Raw genomic sequence first — 22,620 nt, 5'->3', positions numbered from 1 at the left:
GGTGGAGAAACCAACAGCTCTACTCAGCGGGTGCTTGTGTGTGCTGTATTCTCAGTCCCATTCAGTTAAAGTATTACTGCCTGTGTTTTGTAGATGAGGAAACTGAGGCTCAGCCCTCATCAGTGCTAGGGTGCAGCTTCAGCTCCAGGCCTGCCTCACTTTCAAGTCTTTCCCTTTTCTTCTGCACCATATTGACTGGCTCAGTCATTCTTGAAGGAAATCAACCCTGAATATTCATTGGAAGGACTGATGCTGAAGCTCCAATCCTTTGGCCACTTGATGCGAACAGCCGACTCATTGAACAAGTCCCTGATGCTGAAAAAGATTGAGGGCAGGAGGAGAAGGGGGTGACAGAGGATGAGATGGCTGGACAGCATCCCCAATGCAATGGACATGAACTTGGGCAAACACTGGGAAATGGTGAGGGACAGGGAGGCCTGGTGTACTGCAGTCCATGGGGTCGGACACGACTCAGTGATTGAAACACCAACAAGCACACCATATTGCATTCTTATTCATAAGAAGACGTTTGGGACATAAAACAAGCAGGTTTTCAGACCTCCCATGTGCAGTGAGCCTGGCTTGTCGTCCCTTTGTCTGTGGGGTGAATTTTGCCTCCGAGCGTGAGTCTGTTAGCAGCCTTGCATCTGGCGCTGCTCTCTGCATCCGGGTCCAACAGATGTACCTCCAGCAAGAAGAGCCCCAGGCTATCCTCTAGGGTCCCCCGCCCTCCTTCCAACCTGCTCCTGAGCCCCCTGCCCTGACACAAGGCTTTATCACAGCCATGCCATTCAACCCAGGGAGCAGCACGTCAGAGCTCCTGGGTCTGTTCCACACTCAGTGGGGTGGACACCCTCCTGCACACCCACCTCAGATGCTTGAGCACACACTCACGTATGCCTTCACATTCTCAGCCCTTCCCAGAAAGGAGCCTTTTATAAAATGTGCAGATTTTGTGGCAAGTTTTCCATTTGAATTTTCAAGGTTTATAAGTTCATAGCAGTAAAACTGTTGGGTAGTGATTTCCCTGGTGGTGCAGTGGTTAAGACTTCACCTTCCAATGCAGGGGGTAAGATTCAATCCTTGGTTGGGAAGCTAAGATCCACGTGCCCCCTGGCCAGAGAACCAAAACACAAAGCAGAAGCAGTACTCTAACAAATTTAATAAAGACTATAAAAAAATATTGTGCAACAACAACAAACAGTGTGCCGAGGTGGACATTTTGACGGTAATCTCATGGTTTCTCAAAGGCGTTAGTTGGTAAATTATGGTAGCCTCAACCCCCGTCCTCTGGACTAAGGTGCCCTGTCTGACCCAGTGGATGGTCTCATGGGGCTCTTTCAGCCTCTGGACTCCAGCCTGATCCTAGACAGGGGCTACTAGGCAGGCGAAGCCATCTCCATGGGAGACCGATGTCTTTTGGATTTCCCAGCTCCCCTTAAGCTTCTCTGGGGACAGCTGAGGATGCTCCACTCCACTGGGTCAACATCGGTCTCACACAGCCCTGCAGCCCCAGGCTTCAGAAGTGCCTTCCCATGCTGGGGATGCAGGAAATATGCATATACAAGCTGGTGTCTCTGCTTCACTATTTTGGACCAGTTAATACGTTGTTGTTGTTGTTGTTCAGTCCCTAAGTCATGTCTGACTCTGTGACCCCAGGGACTGCAGCACTCCAGGCTCCTCTGTCCTCCACTATGTCCACAGAGTTTGCTCAAATTCATGTCCATTGAGTCAGTGATGCCATCCAACCATTTTGTCCTCTGCCACCCTCTTCTCCTCCTGCCTTCAACCTTTCCCAGCATCAGAGTCTTTTCCAGTGAGTCAGTTCTTCGCATCAGGTGGCAAAAGTATTGGAGCTTCAACATCAGTCCTTCCAATGAATATTCAGAACTGATTTCCTTTAGGATTGACTGGTGTGATCTCCTTTCAGTCCAAGGGACTCACAAGAGTCTCCTCCAACACCACAGTTCAAAGGCATCAATTCCTTGTTGCACCACTAAGGAAATCCCTACCCAATAGTTTTACTGCTATAAATTTATAAACTTTGAGAATTCAAATGGAAAACTTGCCACAAAATCCGCACATTTTATAAAACACTCCTTTCTGGGCAAGGCTTGGTGCCTAGCCTTCTTTATGAACCATCTCTCACATCCAAACATGACTACTGGAAAAACCATAGCTTTGACTATATGGACCTTTGTCGGCAAAGTGATGTCTCTGCTGTTAATAAACTTACCTGATACCTAATACATGATCTCAATTTCAAAATGAGAATACTTAGAGTTCTTGGGGATTAAATGAGATAATTCAGTTGGTAAGTCATTGCAGTTGTTAACTCCAGATTCAGACAATAGAAAGCTCGAGCGCTTGTACCTTCTAGCTCACTGGCAACCATGGAAGATGGTACCCACGGTAGCAGTTGGTACTTAACCAATCCTCACCATTTTTATTCTCCTTGCTCCTTGCATTTTCCTGCTTTTCCTTCTCTACTGCATCTTCCTTCAAATACTCTGGTAGCTACCCCTTCCCCCATAGTAACTTTAAGCAGCAGGAGTCTATGGGATCAAGGATTTTGATGGAGTTTGCATTCAATCTGTAGATTGCTTTGGATAGTATGGACATCATAACAATAATAAGTCTATAATAACAATAACATCGTAACATCATAACAATAATAATTCTATGAACATGGGATGTCTTTACACTTATTGACATTATTTTCAGTCTTTTGGCAACATTTTTTAGTTTTCAGGGTATAAGTCTTTTGTCTCTTTGGTTAAATTTATTCCTAAGTACTTTATTCTTTTTGATACTATTGTAAATTAAATTACTTTTTGAATTTCCTTTTTGGATTGTTCATTGTTATTTTATAGAAACAACTGATTTTTTGTGTGTTCATTTTGTGTTCATTCAGCTTTGCTGAATTCATTTATTTGTTCTAATAGTTTTTTGTTTGTAGGGTGTGTATCTTTAGGATATATGATCATTTCATCTGTGAACAGATATAATTTTACTTTTTCCTTTTCAACTTGTATGCCTTTTATTTATTTTTCTTTCTATGTGCTCTGGCTAGAACTTCAGTGTTGAGTAGATATGGTGAGAGTGTCTTGTTCCTGACCTTAGAGGAAAAATTCAGTTTTTCACTGTTGTATAATGTTAGCTGTGGCCTTTTCATATATGGCCTTATTATATTGAGTTAGTTTTCCTTTATTTCTGGTTTTTTAAATTTTTTGTCATAAAAGGTGTTGACTTTTGTCAAATGGCTTTTTTGCATCAGTTGAGATGATCATTTTTTTTTTCTTCATCCTGTTGCTCCAACATTTTTGTAAAGTCAAATTATATCAAAATCAGGAAGCAAGGCTTATGAATGCTTGTTCACCTTTTAAGGAGTTGGCTCATCAGGGATGGACTGTTTGACATTAATATTAAAGAAGACCTAAATATTAGACTCAACTCTAGCAAAGACCTGCAACTTCTTTCCTCTGTCAAATATTTTTTTAAAATTTGTCCCATCATTGCCCATTGTGTACTGTGTATAAGTGATAAATGTTAATTCATTAGTTAAATATTTTAGCTCCCTTTTAAAGTGGGAAAATTCATAATGACTGCCAATAAGAAATAGCTTTCCAAGTAAATGATGAGTTAGTCTGTGTAGGATAGAATGTGCTGTTTTAAAAGTCAGCTATGGGGACTTCCCTCGTGGTCCAGTGGTTAAGAATCCTCCTGCCAATTCAGGGGACACAGGTTCAATTCCTGGTCTGGGAAGATCCCACATGCTCGCCTGGCACCTGAGCCCCTGTGCCACAACTACTGAGCCTTCACTCTGGAGCCCACGTGCTGCAACCACTGAAGCCCTCTTGCTCCAGAGCCTGTGCTCCGCAACGAGAGAAGCCACCGCAAGGAGAAGCCTGCAGACCGCAACAAAGGGCAGCCCCTGCCCCCTGCAAGCAGAGAAAGCCCATGCACAGCAGTGAAGACCCAGCTCAGCCAAAGATAAATATATTAATTTTTTTTAAAAAGTCAACTGTGGAAGGCAGGGGCACAGCTCAGTATTCTCTAGCAGGAATATTGGCCAGTAATCATTTATTTGAGTTCCATGAAAAGTCAGAGGTTTTTAATTTAGGAAGAAGCCAAGTCCTTATGGATTAAATGATGATAGTATCTGGGATGATTCACTTTGAAATGACCTGGCGGAAGTGGGAGGGGATAAGGGGTTAAGATGAGCAAGGGTCATATGTATTAAGTTCATTATACATTCTGTGTACTTTTGTTTGAAATTTTTCATTAAAAGTTCTAAAAAGAAATAAGGTAAATAAATGATGGTGCAGCATCCAATCAAAACATTATGTAGCCATTACAATAGAACATCGAGGATTTTACTGATGTGGGATAAGAAAATCGGAAGTCAGTCTTACCAATGTGGTGCATGTGTGCTTGTGCACATAAATATTTGCATAGAAAAATATTGGAAGGAAAAATATTAAAACATTGGCTGTGGTTAGTCTTCCTTGATTGGTGGGATAGTGAGTGATTTTCTTTCTCTGTGTCTTCCAAACTTTCTACAGTGAACAAGAGAAAAACGTGATTTCTTTTTAAGATTTTTTAGATTGGATTACAATTGCCTTACAGTGTTGTGTTGGTTGCTGCTGTACAGCAGCATGAGTCGGCTATGTGCATACATGTATCCCCTCACTCCTGAGCCTCCCTCCCACCCCCGCATCCCAGCCCTCTCGGTCCTCACAGAGCACCGAGCTGAGCTCCGTGTGCTACCCAGCAGCGTCCCACTGGCTGGCTGTTTCACGCGTGGTAGTGTAGATATGCCAGTGCTTCCCTCTCAGTTCCTCCTGCCCTCTCCTTCCCCCACTGTGTCCACAAGTCTGTCTTCTCTGTCTGAGTCTCTATTCCTGCTCTGCAAATAGGTTCTTCAGTATCATTTTCTAGATTCCATATATATATACGTTAATACCTGGCATTTGAGCAACACATAATTTCTGAAAATTTTTCTTTCAAAGAAAGAAACCACATCTGCATTGTATAAATTGGTGAACCTTTCCCAGTTTTCTGTTTTCCATTAAATGGGTCTGGTCAGTGGTTAGATAAACACTGATGTGGTTACTAATCTTGAGCCCTGGACCTGTTTTTTGGCCTCTGTCTTTGCCAGGATCATGGGCAAAAGTCAGTCACCACCATCTCAGTCATTAACTTCAGTTAGACTTGTTCCTCTCACATGGCTTTCTCCCTGATTTTTAGTGAGCTGGACATGATTTCCACGAGGGTGATGGACATTAAGCTTCGGGATGCTGCAGAAGGCCTCGGGGAGGACAGCACAGGTAAGGCCTTCCTTCACTCTCCCTGCCCTGGGAGGACCCTTGTTGGGTTGTGGGGCTGGGAGAGGGGCTTCCGAAGAAGGGCTTCAGGTTCTCCGCGTGGAGAGTGGGTTCAGTTCAGTGTGTTCAGACACCCTCAGACCCCTCCCAGGGGCTGGAGAGCACATCCAAGACTGTGGACGGCCAATTGAGGGCCGTGCTCCTTTGCTTCTCCATCAGACACACCAGGGACAACGTGTGTATGTGTGTGGGTGTGTGTGTGTGAGAGAGAGACCAAGAGAGAGATTAAGTCCTTTTCCTCATTCCTGAAGGTGAACATATCCCCAGGTTTGGTTGACAGAAGCAGGGGAAGAGAGAGGCAATGGAACATTCCTCATCCAGGAACATCCAGAGGTTTCAGTGAGACATTGGGCAAAGTCTTGGATGGTCTAAACATCCAGAAGAAATAACAGTATCAAGAGAGAGCCTTTGGTGCCTCTTTTATGGCTTTTATTCTCCTTCCAGAGACCTTTATTGTGCTTTTCTATGGAGCTGAATTCTAAGTCCATGAATCATCATTTCAGAGCACACTCCACAAGTTACCCAGTTATGTGATTGGTTTACTGTTATCTGTAGATTGCTCTGTGTGTCTTGATAGAGGTGGAAAATTGACCTTAGGAAACACATGTGATCTCCCCACATGAGCCTCATATCAGCTGTTTGTATTCACCTTATTTTTGTGGCAGAGGTTTCCATTTCTCTCTCTGTTGATTTAAGTCAAAGTACTAGCAGTGATTGTCTTTAAGGTAGTTCAAGTGAACAGCTTCCAAAAATATTAAACCCTAGCTCTTAACTCTTAGCTTCAGATACTAATTTCATTAAAGACTTTATTTCATATAATACAGATTTTTCTTATTATCCTATATATTAGGATTCCTTTTTTCTCTCACATTTCAGTACATGCAGTGGTAATTTTCTTTTCAACAAATGGTGCTAAAGCAATTGGACATTTGTATGTTAAAAAAAAAATGAAATTTAAAAGTTCACAGTTGGTTCGAATTCAAATGAGGGTACAAAAATTAACTTAAATGTATAATCGGCATAAATGTAATAACTCTAAATCTTTTAATAAAAGAAAACATAGGAGCAAATATTTATAACCTAGGATTAGATAAGAGTTCTTAGATACGATACCTCAGACTCTAAAAGAAAAGGTTGATAAATGGAACTTTCTCAAAATTTAAAACTTTTGTTCTGTGAAAGATGCTGTTAAGAAAATGAAAAGTCAAGTCACAGACTGGGAGAAAATATTTACAAATCACATTTGACAAGAGCACTCAAAATTTGACAGTAAGATAACAACCCAATTAAAAATAGGTAAAGAATTTTTAAAGATGTTCTACTTAAGAGGATGTGCAAGTGGCAAAAAGCACATGAAAAAATGCTTAACATCAATAGCCATTAGTTAATGCAAATTAAAGCTATGATGAGATACCACTATACACCTATTAGAGTGGGGAAAAAACCCAACAGAAACACACTTGACAATAACAAATGCTGCTGCTAAGTCACATCAGTCGTGTCCGACTCTGCGCGACCCCATAGACAGCAGCCCACTAGGCTCCCCTGTCCCTGGGATTCTCCAGGCAAGAACACTGGAGTGGGTTGCCATTTCTTTCTCCAATGCATGAAAGTGAAAAGTGAAAGTGAAGTCACTCAGTCGTGTCTGACTCTTCACGACCCCATGGACTGCAGCCTACCAGGCTCCTCCGTCCATGGGATTTTCCAGGCAAGAGTACTGGATTGGGGTGCCATTGCCTTCTAGGAGAATTCAAAGCAGCTGAAACCCTCTTATACTGCCAATGAAAATGCAAATGGTGCAGCCACTTTGGAAAGTACTTGTCAGTTTCTTATAAAATTAAATATGCACTTAGTCTATGATTCGCCAGTCCGACTCCTAGGTGTTTACCTAAGAGAAATGAAACCGTATTTTATTTTACACAAAATCCTATCGCAATTTTACTTTTGTATACCACTTTGTTTATATCTATACAATGGAACCAACTCTTTGGGACCCCATGGACTATAACCCACTTGCCAGTCTCCTCTGTCCTTGGAATTCTCCAGGCAAGTATGCCAGAATGGGTTGCCATTTCCTGCTCCAGAGGATCTTCCTGACCCAGGGATCGAACCCAGATCAGATCAGTCACTCAGTCGTGTCCGACTCTTTGCGACCCCATGAATCACAGCACGCCAGGCCTCCCTGTCCATCACCAACTCCCAGAGTTCACTCAGACTCATGTCCATCGAGTCAGTGATGCCATCCAGCCATCACATCCTCTGTCGTCCCCTTCTCCTCCTGCCCCCAATCCCTCCCAGCATCAGAGTCTTTTCCAATGAGTCAACTCTTCACATGAGGTGGCCAAAGTACTGGAGTTTCAGCTTCAGCATCATTCCTTCCAAAGAAATCCCAGGGCTGATCTCCTTCAGAATGGACTGGTTGGATCTCCTTGCAGTCCAAGGGACTCTCAAGAGTCTTCTCCAACACCACAGTTCAAAAGCATCAGTTCTTCGGCGCTCAGCCTTCTTCACAGTCCAACTCTCACATCCATACATGACCACTGGAAAACCCATAGCCTTGACTAGACGAACCTTTGTTGGCAAAGTAATGTCTCTGCTTTTGAATATGCTATCTAGGTTGGTCATAACTTTCCTTCCAAGGAGTAAGCGTCTTTTAATTTCATGGCTGCAGTCACCATCTGCAGTGATTTTGGAGCCCAGAAAAATAAAGTCTGACACTGTTTACACTGTTTCCCCATCTATTTCCCATGAAGTGGTGGGACCAGATGCCATGATCTTCGTTTTCTGAATGTTGAGCTTTAAGCCAACTTTTTCACTCTCCACTTTCACTTTCATCAAGAGGCTTTTGAGTTCCTCTTCACTTTCTGGCATAAGGGTGGTGTCATCTGCATATCTGAGGTTATTGATATTTCTCCTGGCAATCTTGATTCCAGCTTGTGTTTCTTCCAGTCCAGCGTTTCTCATGATGTTCTCTGCATATAAGTTAAATAAGCAGGGTGACAATATACAGCCTTGACGTACTCCTTTTCCTATTTGGAACCAGTCTGTTGTTCCATGTCCAGTTCTAACTGTTGCTTCCTGACCTGCATACAAAGTTCTCAAGAGGCAGGTCAGGTGGTCTGGTATTCCCATCTCTTTCAGGATTTTCCACAGTTTATTGTGATCCACACAGTCAAAGGCTTTGGCATAGTCAATAAAGCAGAAATAGATGTTTTTCTGGAACTCTCTTGCTTTTTCCATTAAGGTACTGTACTGTAATTTTGGACTTCCCTGGTGTCTCAATGGTAAGAATCCACCTGCAATGCAGAAAACACAGGAGACACTGATTCAGTCCCTGGGTCAGGAAAATCCCCTGGAGGAGGTCACAGCAACTCACTCCAGTATTCTTGCCTGAAGAATCTCATGGACAGAGAATCCTGGTGGGCTACAGTCTGTAGGGTCGCAAAGAGTCGGACATGACTGAAGTGACTTAGCACAGACACACACGCATGCACTATTAATATATAGCCAGTTGTATTAGTTGGGGCCCTAGGCTAACTTTGTTGAACTTATGAACAAAAAGTTTACTTATGAACATGTTCTTGGAACAGAACGCATTAGTATGTAGAGGGACTTACTGTACCAGATTTGAAAAATAGTCAAGTGGATTTTTTAGAAATAAGTAAAACTATTATGATGAAAAATTCAATTGATGAGTTTATTAGCAGATTATATCAGCTTGAGGGAGATCTCAAGGAAGTACACAGAATGTATCATAAAACGGTAAAAGGAAGGAAAATACAGAAAGAGGACAAGAAGCATGGAGATAAATGAGAGGGTATAACGTGCGTTTGAGCACTGTCTTAGGAGAGGAGAGGGTAGCTGAGAATTTTCTGGAATTCAGTTTAAAAAAAAAATGATCCAATCTACACATTTAACAAACTGAATGACTCCCAGGAAGGATAAATAAAAGGAAATCCACATAGAATTAAAGTATAGAAAACTAAAGACAAAAGTGAAAAATGTTAAAATTAGTCTGAGAGAAAAATAAAAGGACCTTCAGAGGAGCAAGAAACTGACTTCTTGACCACACAACAGAAGCCACAAAACAATAAAATGATGTCTTCAATATTATTAAAAGAATAACTTAGAAAAAGTAACTGCCAACCTAGAATGTTAAACCTAGAAAAATGATGTTTCAGGAAGGAGCTTCAGGAATAAAGTCATTTTCAGATAAACAAAAACTGAGTTTGTCACCAGGAGAGCCTCAGATTCCAAAGGAATCTGCCTTCAGGCAGGAGGAAAATCATACTCTGTGGAGGGTCTGGACAAAGAAGGAGTGACAAGCAGAGAAGATAAGAAACAAGCAGACACATCCAAACATACATGGAGGGACTTCCCCAGCGGTCCAGTGGTTAAGCTTCTGTGCTTCCAACGCAGGGAGCGAGGGTTCAATCCCTGGTCGGGGAACTAAGATTGCACCTAATGTGTGGCATGGCCAAAGATTAAACAAAATAAAATTTTAACAATAAACAAATAAAAGCAAATGAATATGGAATAGTATCTTTGGGTTTTTAAAGATCAGAATGAAAACAGTAGGGCATTAAATAAGATGAAAGTATTCTAACTTACTGAAGAACTGACTTATTTGAAAAGACCCTGATGCTGGGAAGATTGAAGGCGGGAGAAGGGGACGACAGAGGATGAGATGGTTGGATGGCATCACCGACTCAATGGACGTGAGTTTGAGTAAACTCTGGGAGTTGGTGATGGACAGGGAGGCCTGCCATGCTGCAGTCCATGGGGTTTCAAAGAGTCAGACATGACTGAGCAACTGAACTGAACTGATTCTAACTTTCTTATTTTGTTCCATAACAGAATATGTAGTATAATTTCTAGGGTAAGCCCTGAAAGAACAGAGATAAAAGACAAAGTTTACAAACTAGAAGTGGAAAAAAAATGGAATGTTCTTTTAAAGTCAGTTAATCCAAAAGACAGAAAGAAAGATTTTAAAAGACCACAAAGATGGTAGACTTGTTTTTTATTAACATGGCAGTAATTAGAATAAAGGCTTCCCAAGTGACTCAGCTGGTAAAGAATCCACCTGCAATGTGGGAGACCTGGGTTTGGTCCCTGGGTTGGAAAGATCCCCTGGAGAAGGGAAAAGCTACCCACTCCAGTATTCTTGCCTAGAGAACAGTCCATGGGGTTGAAAAGAGTCAGACATGACTGAGCGACTTTCACCTTCAAGTGATTCATTGGTAAAGAAGCTGCCTGCCAATGCAGGAGAAGTCAGTTTGATCCCTGGGTGGGGAAGATCCCGTGGAGGAGGAAATGACAACCCACTCCAGTATTCTTGGCTGGGAGATCCCATGGAGAGGAGTCTGGTGGGCTGCAGTGCATGGGGTTTCAAAAGAGTGGGACATGACTTTGTGACAACAAACTAGAGTAAGTGGCAGTAGCTAATTCTATTAATGTTCCAGTCAGAAGTTAAAGATCAGATTGGTTTTCTAAAACTCTGGTGGTGGTTCAGTTGCTAGGTTGTGTCTGACTCTGTGACCCCACAGACCCTTCTAGGCTCTTCTGTCCATGGGATTCTCCAGGCAAGAATACTAGAGTGGTTTGCCTTTCCTTCTCCAGGGGATCTTCCCGGCCCAGGGATGGTACTTGTGTCTCCTGCATTGAAGGCAGATTCTTTACCACTGAGCCACCAGGGAAGCCCACTCTAAAACTCTAAATCTCTTAAATATAAGGATTAGAAAAGTTTAAGGTAAAAGGATAGAAGAAAATGAAACTTGCTAACACTGGGCCAAAGGAAGCTGGAATGGTTGTATCAATAGCAGTCAAAATAAACTTTAAGGCAAAAAGCATTACTATTAATAAAGAGGGTCATTTCACAAAAGGTTCACTTCTACAGGAAGATATTAATTCTACCTTTCTATGACATTTATCAACATAACGTCCAAAGTTATAGAGTAGAAATTGGCAGTTAAGTAAAAAGATAACTCTACAATCAAAGTGGGTTATTTTTAATACACCTAATTGATAGGACAAATGTATTAAAAATTAAAGACATAAAGTACTTGGGCAACACAATTAAAAAGAAAAAGACCTTGTCCTAATTGATGTGTGTGGGCCAGTGAAGAGAATACATTATTTTCAAGCACTCTAGGAGCATTTTCAAATTTATGGTAAGCCATAAAGCAAGTCTGGACAAATGTCAATGGATTCAAATCATGTAGTGTGTTCACTGACCGCAATGCAATTAAGCTAGAGTTCAATAGCAAAGATTAGAAGAAAATTCCCAAGTGCTTGGATATTAAGACATACTTTTCTAAATAACCTATAGGTCTAAGAAGGTATTATAATGAAAATTAGAAAATATTTTACCAAATATAAAGAAACTACATATCAGAACACGTGAATGCAGCTAAAATAGATTTAGCAGGAAATGTGTTGCCTTGAAAGTGAAAGTGTTGGCCGATCATTTGTGTCTGACTCTTTGCAACCCCATGGACTATAGCCTACCAGGCTCCTCTGTCCATGGAATTCTCCAGGCAAGGATACTGAAGTGGGTTGCCATTTCATTCTCCAGGGGATCTTCCCAACCCAAGGATTGAACCAGGGTCTCATGCATTATGGGCAGATTCTTTACCATCTGAGCCACCAGGGAAGCTATATTGCCTTAAATGTGTATATTATAAAAACAGAGAACCTAAAAATTAATTAGCTAAGTATTCATCTCAAGAAGTTTAATAAGATAGCAAAGTAAATCCAAAGGAAAGTAGGAGAAAGGAAAGAAAAACTAAAACATAAATTAGTGAAATTAAAAAAATATTGCATTAATATTGTTAATGCAATAAAAATATTGCACTATTCTTTTCTGTGGGATAGGGAGAGGGTGGGAAGATTTGGGAGAATGGCATTGAAACATGTAAAATATCATGTATGAAACGAGTTGACAGTCCAGGTTCGATGCACAATACTGGATGCTTGGGGCTAGTGCACTGGGACGACCCAGAGGGATGGTATGGGGAGGGAGGAGGGAGGAGGGTTCAGGATGGGGAACACATGTATACCTGTGGCGGACTCATTATGATATTTGGCATAACTAATACAATTTTGTAAAGTTTAAAAATAAAATAAAAAAAAAAGAAAAGAATTAACAAAGCCAGACTTTTTTTTTTTTAAGGCAAATAAAATTGACAAACCTCCTGTGTTATTGATCCAGGAGACAAGGAGGTGCAGATAATACCAGGGCTAAGAAAAGGGAGCTATATTATAGATAGTATAGATGCTAAAATAAAAGGCTGTTATTAATAACTATATGCCAATACATGTGAAAATGTGGGAACCTAGAGTCTGTCATACAGAGTTACGTTGTCAGAAAGAGAAAAACAAATAATCATATATTAACACATTATATGAAACTGAGAAAAGTGGTACTGATGAACCTGTTTGCAGGGCAGGAAAAGCGATGCAGACATAGAGAATGGAATTGTGGGCAGAGTGGGGAAGAGAGAGTGGGAAGAACTGAGAGAGTAACTCTGAAACATATACACTACCATATATGAAATAGACAGCTAGTGGAAAGCTGCTGTGTAGCAAGGGGGCTCAGCTCGGTGCTCTGTGATGACCTAGAGGCGTGTGGTGGGGGAGCGGGTGGGAGGGAGGCTCAAGAAAGAGGATATATATATTTACAGATAGCTGATTCACCATGTTTCACAGCAGAAACTGACACAACATTGTAAATCTACTATATCCCAATTACAAAATAAACAATAAAATAAGATTAGTGATGAACCTGGGGGAAAATGGAAAAAAGATAGTTAGAAAAGTAAAACAATAAAATGAATTCAAGAAGCAGGAAACCCAAATAGTTCCTATAACCATTAAAGAAATTAAATTAAAAAGCCTAGTAGGTGAACAGATATAACACACATGGGCCCCCACTGTATGGTCAACTAATCACAACAAATCAAAGTGTTCAGCAACTGTACTTCGGATCTTTGTAGCCACTCCCTTTAATTCCAAAGCACTATCTTCAACTGTAAAGGACTGTGAGGCTGCAAGTTTGTTCCACCCTTCTGGGATGCATATCTATCTGTCAACTGGCAAAGGCCAGGTAGTGTCCCATGATTCAGAAAAACTCTGAGAAGCCTTTCGAAATAATAAGCTCTCTCTGAGGCCCACCAGGCTTCCCTGATAGCTCAGTTGGTAAAGAATCCACCTGCAATGCAGGAGATCTGGGTTCGATCCCTGGGTTGGGAAGATCTCCTGGAGAAGGGAAAGGCTGCCCACTCCAGTATTCTTGGGCTTTCCTTTTGGCTCAGCTGGTAAAGATCTGCCTGCAATGCGGGAGACCTGGGTTCAATCCCTGGGTTGGGAAGATTCCCTGGAGAAGAGAAAGGCTACCCTACCCACTCCGGTATCCTGGCCTGGAGAATCCCATGGACTATACAGTCCATGGGGTCTCAAAGAGTCAGACACGACTGAGCGAAGACCCATCAGTTAATAGCATGGACATTTTAAGGTTATAAAGGTAAGGAAACTTCCTCTAGAAGTTAAGAAAGGGTTTCCTGGGTGGCCCAGTGGTTGAGAATACACCTGCCAATGCAAGGGACAGGGCTTCCATCCCTGGTCTGGGAAGACTCCATATGCCCTGGGGCAGCTAAGCCCTTCAAAGCCCTAGAGCCCTGGCGCCTGTGCTCCACGGGAGGGACCACAGCAGGGAGAAGCCTGAGCACCACTAGAGAGTAGCCCTGTTCCTGCCACTGGAGAAAGATGGGAAGACCCGGCGCAGCCAGAAAGTAATTAATTAACTAGGTAACATTTTAAAAAAGAAGTTAAGAAAACTTGACTGTAGAACTCATTTCTTTTGGGGTATGGATATACTCCCCTTAAGGTAATACAGTAGGTATCCTGCTATAGAATAATACTAAGAAATTCTCCACGTGAAGGCAAGATCATGTATACTTCCCAAGGCAGGCATTAATGTAAACAAATTATAAAGATCCTACTTTTTTTAGAAAGGACTTCACCTTACAAAATGATCTGCTTATCAAATGAATCAATTGTGAGCGAATTTTCAGGATAGACTAGACAGCATCCTGATAACCGGTGACATTCCATCCTTCTGTTAGTTCTCATATTCAGAAGGAAAGGAAACAACTTTGCTGAGCTACTGAAATCTCAGGATCCTGAATATGATGGGAATTTGTGGGTGAGGGCGAAGGTGACATCAGAGAAGATATCTCGAAATGTTTAGAAGTATAGACCAGCGGTCCCCAGCCTTTTTGGCACCAGGGACCGGATTCTTGGACAACAGTATGGACTGGCGTTGGAGGGATGGTTTGGGGATGATTCAGACACATCATATTTATTGTGCACTTTATTTCTATTATTATTATATCAACTCCACCTCAGATCATCAGGCATTAGATTCCAGAGGTTGGGGACCCCTGGTGTAGATTCTGACACTCCAGGAAGCATGACAGAGTCAGCACTACCAGAACCAGTTGATGGGTTTTCTCCCCAAACGTTGTTAGCTCATCACAGCATTTGGCACTCCAGCAGCCCCTCTTGCCCGTGAGGCTGGGCCTCCTCTGATTGTCCATGGTGCTCACATCCATGCTAAATGAAGCACTTGAGAATTTTTAAAATTTTTATTTTATTGAAGTATAGTTGATTTACATTGTTGGATTAATTTCTGCTATGCAGCAAAGTGACTCACCTTACACACACACACACACACACACACACACACACACATTCTTAGCACTTGAGGATTATTTTGAAAAATGATTTGGGTTATCACTATGGTCTTTACCTCACCAAGACTTTTTGCTTTTGACTATTTTTATTTTAGGGATTAAAATCTGATTTTGCTTATACAATGGAATATTGCTCAGCATTTAGAGAAAGGAAGACTGGAAAATGCATGCATCTCCATGCAGAATCTCAAACACAATATATGGAGGGAAAGGAGCAACACACAAGCATATATGCTGTATGAGTCTACCCAGAATGTCCCGTGTGGATTCAAGAATGGGCAAAACAAATATGGTACTATAAATAAGAACAGTGGTTGCATCAAAACAATTGGGGATGGACATGTACACACTGCTGTGTTTAAAATAGGTAACCAATAAGGACCTACTATATAGCACAGGGCACTCTGCTTAATGTCATGTGGCAGCCTGAGTGGGAGGGGAGTTTGGGGAAGAATGGATACCTGTGTATGTATGGTTGAGTCCCTTTGTTGTTCAGCTGAAACTATCACAACATTGTTAATTGACAGTGTGAAGTGAAAGTTGTTCAGTCATGTCTGACTCTTTGTTCATGAAATTCTCCAGGCCAGAATACTGGAGTGGGTAGCCTATCCCTTCTCCAGTGGATCTTCCTGACCCAGGAATCGAACTGGGTTTTATACCCCGAGACAAAATGCAAAGTTTTTGAAAACAAACTCAGAGTAAATTTAAGGACTTCCCTGTTGGGCTTCCCTTATAGCTCAGTTGGGAAAGAATCTGCCTACAATGCAGGAGACCTGGGTTCGACTCCTGGGTTGGGAAGACCCCCTGGAGAAAGAAATGGCAACCCACTCCAGTATTCTTGCCTGGAGAGTCTCATAGACAGAGGAGCCTGACAGGCTACAGCCCATGGAGTCGCAAGAGTTGGACACGACTTAGCGACTAAACCATCACCACCTGTTGGTCCAGTTGGTTGAGGAAATGGCAGCCCACTCCAGTATCCTTGCCTGGAGAATTCCATGGACAGAGGAGCCTGGTGGGCTACAGTCCATGGGGTCGCAAAGATCGGACACAACTGAGCAACTAACACACACTGTTGATCCAGCGTTTAAGACTCCACACTGCCAACACAGGGGGCCCACGTTCAATCCCTGGTTGGGGAACTAAGATGCCATATGCCATGTGGCAAGGCCAAGGGATAAAAATAAATAGATCAGTTTGGGAAGGAGGAATATAAATTTTAAAAAAGAATAAATTTAATAACCAAGGAAGTGAAAGACCTGTTGAAAATGATTCCTTTTAAGTAAGAGGAAATTTGCTTGTGCTTTTGACTCTGTGATCATGCTGCAAAGCTTTCTTGACTCCTTCATTCAGTGTCCAGAATAGAAATCAAGATTTGTTTTCAGGTTTGCAAAAATGGTATGCTGTGTGCTTCGTGTCCTCCTGTGTGGGAAAAGGACTTATCGGAAGTGAATAATGGATGTTTGGACAGAAATCTTACTTTCTGTCCTTGCGCACATCTCATCCATGTTTGGCAGATACTTACATGCATTCTTTCTGTGTAGGAAAGAAAAAGTCCAAATTCAAAACGTTTAAGAAGTTCTTTGGGAAGAAGAAGAGAAAGGAGTCATCTTCTTCCACAGGAAGTAGCACCTGGAAGCAAAGTCAGGCGAAGAACGAGGTCATGGCCATTGAGTCAGGACCAGTGGGCTACGACTCAGAGGATGAGCTGGAGTGAGTTGTCTTTTCCGTCCTTCGGGCTTGTGTGTTCCAGGGAGCAGAGAAGGACACAGGAGGACCCAAAGACTCAGGCTTGTTGTCATGGTTACTCGATGGACTTCTGAGCCCACTCTCCTAAATAATTCCACAGAAGGTGTTTGAGATTCTTCCATAGAAGTGGTGTTTTCTGTCTTTTTGTACACAGGGATGCAGAAAGTTGGTGGGGGGAAATTATTAGGTACCTGCTATGTGCCAGGTTTGTATATATCCAAAGTCTGCAATAAATGTAGGAGGGGAGGTAAGAGATGCCATCTTATAAGTGAGCAAACCAAGCTTGGGAGAAATTTCAGAAAATCCGCCCAGTGTCCTGCTGTGCAGAGCGTCAAGATTAGGATGTAATCCCTGATTTCATTTGACTTAAAACTCTTTTTGAGGACTTGGATACTGTACCAGAAAAATACATCTGTCTAAGCCTAAACCTGGAATAACCAAATAAGAAAATTTTCCACTAGAGAGGAGTAGGGGGAAGGCTTCTTACTTTACTTCTTAGAAAAATCATCAAAAAAACATTGTTCCCTACAAAATCTGGGAAAGTTGCTTGGTCGTGTCTGACTCTTTGCGACCCCGTGGACTATACAGTCCATGGAATTCTCCAGGCCAATATACTGGAGTGGGTAGCCTTTCCCTTCTCCACGGGATCTTCCCAACCCAGGGATCGAACCCAGGTCTCCCGCATTGCAGGTGGATTCTTTACCAGCTGAGCCACAAGGGAATGCCCTCCCCCCAAAAAAAACATTGTTAGGAAGAACAAAACCAATAGGTACGAAATATGGGAAAGTCTAGATAACTATCAAAATATAGTTAACAATGCATATGCTTCAATTATTCTAGCAGTTATTTCTTGAGTAAAAGGAGGGGGAAAAAAACAACAGATTTGTTGCCTTGTCAGGTTTTATGTTTCTTTTAAACAACATTGACACCTTAATTTGAGAATAAAACTCTTTGGGAGGCATAATGACCCTGGTGGGTCACAGACCATACTGAGATGGGTTCACCAGCTCTCGCATCCCTGGGAGGGGTCCTGTCTCCTCCCTCCTCACCAGTCTCTTCGCCCGTTTCTAAAGGAGTAGAAATTACACTGGAGTGTTCCATTCCCAGGTGGCGCTAGTGGTAAAGAACCTGACTGCCTGCCTGCCTGGTAGTGCAGGAGACATAAGAGATGTGAGTTCGATCCCTGGGTTGTAAAGTTCCCCTGGAGGAGGGTATGGCAACGCACCCAGCATCTGCTGTCCTGGAGAATCCCATGGACAGAAGAGCCTGCAGGGCTACAGTCCACTCTTCCACAAAGAGTCAGACAAAAGTTAAGGAACTTTGCGCACAGGTACAGAAATTACACTGACCACTTGGTGGCAGCAAATGACTAAAGAGGAGAGGTTTGAGTTTAGTCTTTCAGATTTTTTCCTGGTGTTGGCAGGAAGCAAGAAGCACCCACATGGTAGCTTGTGAAGAGCGAGCTCTACATGCATTTTTAAAAGGCAGCTCCAGACTCTTGGGGAGCAAGAGATTATAATATTGCTCACTTTTACATGTCTTCACTGGGCCAGCCCCAGGGACATTATAACACTTGTGCCCCTGCCCCCCTAACACACAGCCTGTCTCTCCACCAAAACACAGACAAGAAACGAGAGCATGGCTGGAGGGGTGAGCTGGGCTGAAATGACCTGTCCACTTGTCCATCTTCTATTGCCAGAGTCCATGGACAGTGCCCTTTACATCTTTGTATTCTCGGCACTTGGCGGGGGCCAGTCCTCAGTGACTGGTGGAGGTTCCCTGGAGTGCTGCTAGGAGAGGAAGCTTGCTGTGGGGTAGGGATAAGGCCCAGGAAACGTCCTTCAAGAGCAGAGAGCAAACAACATCTTCTCTTTTTTATCCCAGATTTACTGAGAGATCACTGATACATAACACTGTGAGAGTTCTAAAGCGTACACTGTGTTGATTTAATGCACTTACATACTACCAAATGATCACCACCATAGCATTCGCTAATTCCTGCATCACGTCAGCTAATTACTGTTTGTCTTTGGTGGTGAGAATGTCTAAGATCTGCGCTCATCGCAGTCTTCGAGCCTATGATATGGTTTAACTAACTTCAGTCGTTGTGCCGCGGCAGCTGTGCTGTAGCCCCCACTCCCCTTGTGGCTGGAAGCTTGTACCCTCTGACAACATCTCCCTGTTCCCCTGAACCCACTCCCCTTGTGGCTGGAAGCTTGTACCCTCTGACAACATCTCCCTGTTCCCCCTACCCCCAGCCCCTGGCAACCACTGTTTAATCTTGTGTCTGTGTTTGCAAAGTCACTTCAGTCGTGTCTGACTCTTTGTGACCCTGTAGACCATAGCCCACCAGGCTCCCCTGTCCATGGGGTTCTCCAGGAGAATACTGGAATGGGTTGCTTTCTTTTTTAGATTCCACATGTGAGATCATAGAGTGTTTGTCTTTCTCTGTCTGACGTATCTCACTTAGCCTAATGCCTTCAGCATCCAGCCATGTTGTTGAAAATGGAAGGATGTCCTTCCTTCTCATGAATAAATAATATTCCATTGTACATAGGTATCACACCTTCTTTACCCATTCACCCATTGATGGACCCCTAGTTTGTTTCCATATTTTGGCTGTTGTGAATAGTGCTACAATGAACGTGGGAGTTCAGATGTCTCTTCAAGATCCTGTTTTCATTTCCTTCAGATAAATACCCAAAAGCAGAATTGCTGGATCATATGATAGTTCTGTTGACACTTTCAACTTTTTGAGGAACCTCTATATTGTTCTCCATAGCGACTGCCCCAAGTCACATTCTCAGCAAGAGTGCAAAAGGGTTCACTTTTCTCCACATCCTTACTATCACTCCTCTCCTTTAATTTTTGTAAAAGCCATTCTCACAGATCTGAAGTGATGTCTCTTTGGTTTTGATTTGCATTTCCTTGACGTTTGGGGATATTGAGTACCTTGTCACATGCCCATTGGTCCTCTGTTGTCTTTGACAAAATGTCTATTTAGATCTTCTCATTTTGTAATTGGATTGGGTTTTTGGGGTTGAGTTGTATGAGTCCTTTATATATGTTACTATTTTGGATATTATCCCCTTACCAAATACAAGTTTGCAAATATTTTTTCCCATTCTGTAAATTGCCTTTTCATTTCATTGATGGTTTCCTTTGCTGTGCAGAAGCTACTTAATGTGATGTATTCCTACTTGTTTATTTTTGCTTTTGTTTCCTTTGCTTTAATGTCAGATTCAGTAACTCATTTCCAGATGTCAGGGCACTTACTCCCTAGTTTTTCTTCTAGGAGTATTTCACTTTCAGGCCTTACATTCAAGTCTTTAATCCATTTTTATTTTTGTGTATGGTGTGAGATAGTGATCCAGTTTCATTCTTTTGCATGCGACTGTCCAAGTTTTCCAAACACTGTTTACTGAAGAGACTGTCCTTTCCCCATGGTATATTCTTGGTTTCTATGTCATGGAGTAATTGACAGTATACGAGACAAAAATTTAAAGCTGCTCTTTAGTCTCTGTAAAGAGTCCATGAGCCTGGTAGACTTTGTAGAAACTTCTCATCAATCACTATGGGCAAAAAGGTCCACTCACCGGGGTTTCCCTGGAGGCGTAGAGGAAAAGAATCTGCCCGTCAGTGCAGGGCACGTGGGTTCGTTCCCTGGCCCAGGAAGATCCCACGTGCCCCAGATCTGCGAAGCCTGTGTGCCACAACTGTTGAGCCTGTGCTCCAGAGCCCAGGAGCTGCAACTGCTGAAGCCTACATGCGCTACAGCCCGTGCTCCACAAGAGAAGCCACTGCAATGAGAAGCCTGCGCACCGCAACTAGAGAATAGCCCATGCTCTCCACAACCAGGGAAAGCCCGCATACAGCAACAAAGACCCAGCACAGCCAAATAAAAGAAGATAAATTTATAAAGAAAAAAGTTCCACTTACCAAGGGGCATTGATACTGACAAACCACACGAAACCCTGTAGATTTGAAAAAGTTGATGCCAATTTATTGAGTCAACATGGTTATGCTTCTTGAGTCTCTTAATCTTTTGGATTGGCCAAAAAGTTTGCTCGGGTTTTCCTTAAGATCTTATAGAAGGGACTCTTCTGGTGGTCCAGTGGCTAAGACTCTATGCTCCGAATGCAGGAGTCCATGGTTTGATTCCTGGTCAGGGAACTAGATCCCACATGCTACAAGTTTGCGTGCTGCAACTAAAGATCTCATGTACTGCAACGAAGACCAGGTGTAGCCAGATGAATACATTTTTTTTTTTAAAGACCCTATAGAAAACCCTGACCAACTTTTTGGCCAACCCGATGTAGCAGTTTTACTTCACCACCCCGCCTCCCTGCTTTGTGTCATGTCACTGATCTGATGGAGACTCTCTCACAATCTGCTTTTGTTTTCTTTTGGTGTGATTGATCTCATCCCTATATTCTCTGAATTTCTTGTAAAGTAGTAGATGGACCTAGGTACTTAATTAGAGGTGGATTCAAGATGGTGCTGGTACTTACTGCTCCATCACATCATTAGGCACATGCTTTCTGCTTGTCTTACTTCTGGTGATGCCTAGACTGAGTCGTGGACTCAGGGGTTCTTTCTTTTCTGATCCCTCACCATCAACCCTCATCTGGTGGTTTTTATACCTGCTGATGCTCACTCAGTGCTCATCTACTTTTGCTTTATTGACTGTGTCAAAGCCTTTAACTGTGTGGATCACAACAAACTCTGGAAAATTCTTAAAGAGATGGGAATACCAGACCACCTGACCTGCCTCTTGAGAAACCTGTATGCAGGTCAGGAAGCAACAGTTAGAACTGGACATGAAACAACAGATTGGTTCCAAATAGGAAAAGGAGTACGTCAAGACTGTATATTGTCACCCTGCTTATTTAACTTATATGCAGGGTCCATCATGAGAAACGCTGGGCTGGAAGAAGCACAAGCTGGAATCAAGATTGCCAGGAGAAATATCAATAACCTCAGATATGCAGATGACACCACCCTTATGGCAGAAAGTGAAGAGGAACTAAAAAGCCTCTTGATGAAAGTGAAAGTGGAGAGTGAAAAAGCTTAAAGCTCAACATTCAGAAAACGAAGATCATGGCATCTGGTCCCATCACTTCATGGCCAATAGATGGGGAAACAATGGAAACAGTGTCAGACTTTATTTTCTTGGCCTCCACAATCACTGCAGATGGTGACTGCATCCATGAAATTAAAAGACACTTGCTCTTTGGAAGAAAAGTTATGACCAACCTAGACAGCATATTAAAAAACAGAGACATTACTGTGCCAACAAAGGTCCATCTAGTCAAAGCTATGATTTTTCCAGTAGTCATGTATGGATGTGAGAGTTGGACTATAAAGCTGAGCGCTGAAGAATTTATGCTTTTGAACTATGGTGTTGGAGAAGACTCTTGAGAGTCCCTTGGACTGCAAGGAGATCCAACCAGTCAATCCAGGCTCCTCTGTCCATGGAAACTCTCCAGGAAAGAATACTGGAGTGGGTTGCCATGTCCTCCTCCAGCGGATCTTCCCAACCCAGGGATCGAACCCAGGTCTCCTGAATTGCAGGCAGATTCTTTACCAGCTGAGCTACCAGGGAACCCCAATATAAGACTACCAGTTACTAATATTAGACTTAGAATTACACTGAATCACCAGGGAAGTCCCAATCCTTATTTATTTTTATGCTCACATTGTCCCATCTTATGCTACTGAGGGTCACTTCAGAT

At 42.5% G+C, this 22,620-nt stretch overlaps 1 protein-coding gene across 8 annotated transcripts in view; it reads left to right on the top strand.

Annotated features, from left to right (window-relative positions):
- CRACDL (CRACD like) overlaps positions 1–22,620 on the top strand; it is a 130,032-nt gene that overhangs the window by 74,612 nt on the left and 32,800 nt on the right. For 7 of the 8 annotated variants that reach the window (XM_025260685.3, XM_044925637.2, XM_025260686.3 and 4 more), the window contains 2 exons: positions 5,251–5,330; positions 16,681–16,849. In XM_025260685.3, coding sequence (XP_025116470.3) covers positions 5,261–5,330; positions 16,681–16,849 — 239 coding nt within the window. In that variant the 5' untranslated portion in view covers positions 5,251–5,260. Of the gene's footprint in view, positions 1–5,250; positions 5,331–16,680; positions 16,850–22,620 lie in introns of those variants that run through there. The other variant, XM_044925639.2, reaches the window with a different exon arrangement.

This window comes from Bubalus bubalis, chromosome 12, assembly GCF_019923935.1.
Source record: "Bubalus bubalis isolate 160015118507 breed Murrah chromosome 12, NDDB_SH_1, whole genome shotgun sequence".
In the NCBI taxonomy this organism is placed as follows: Eukaryota; Metazoa; Chordata; class Mammalia; order Artiodactyla; family Bovidae; genus Bubalus; species Bubalus bubalis.
The sequence above is the reverse complement of the archived record's forward strand: the minus strand, read 5'-3'. Positions and strand labels throughout refer to the sequence as shown.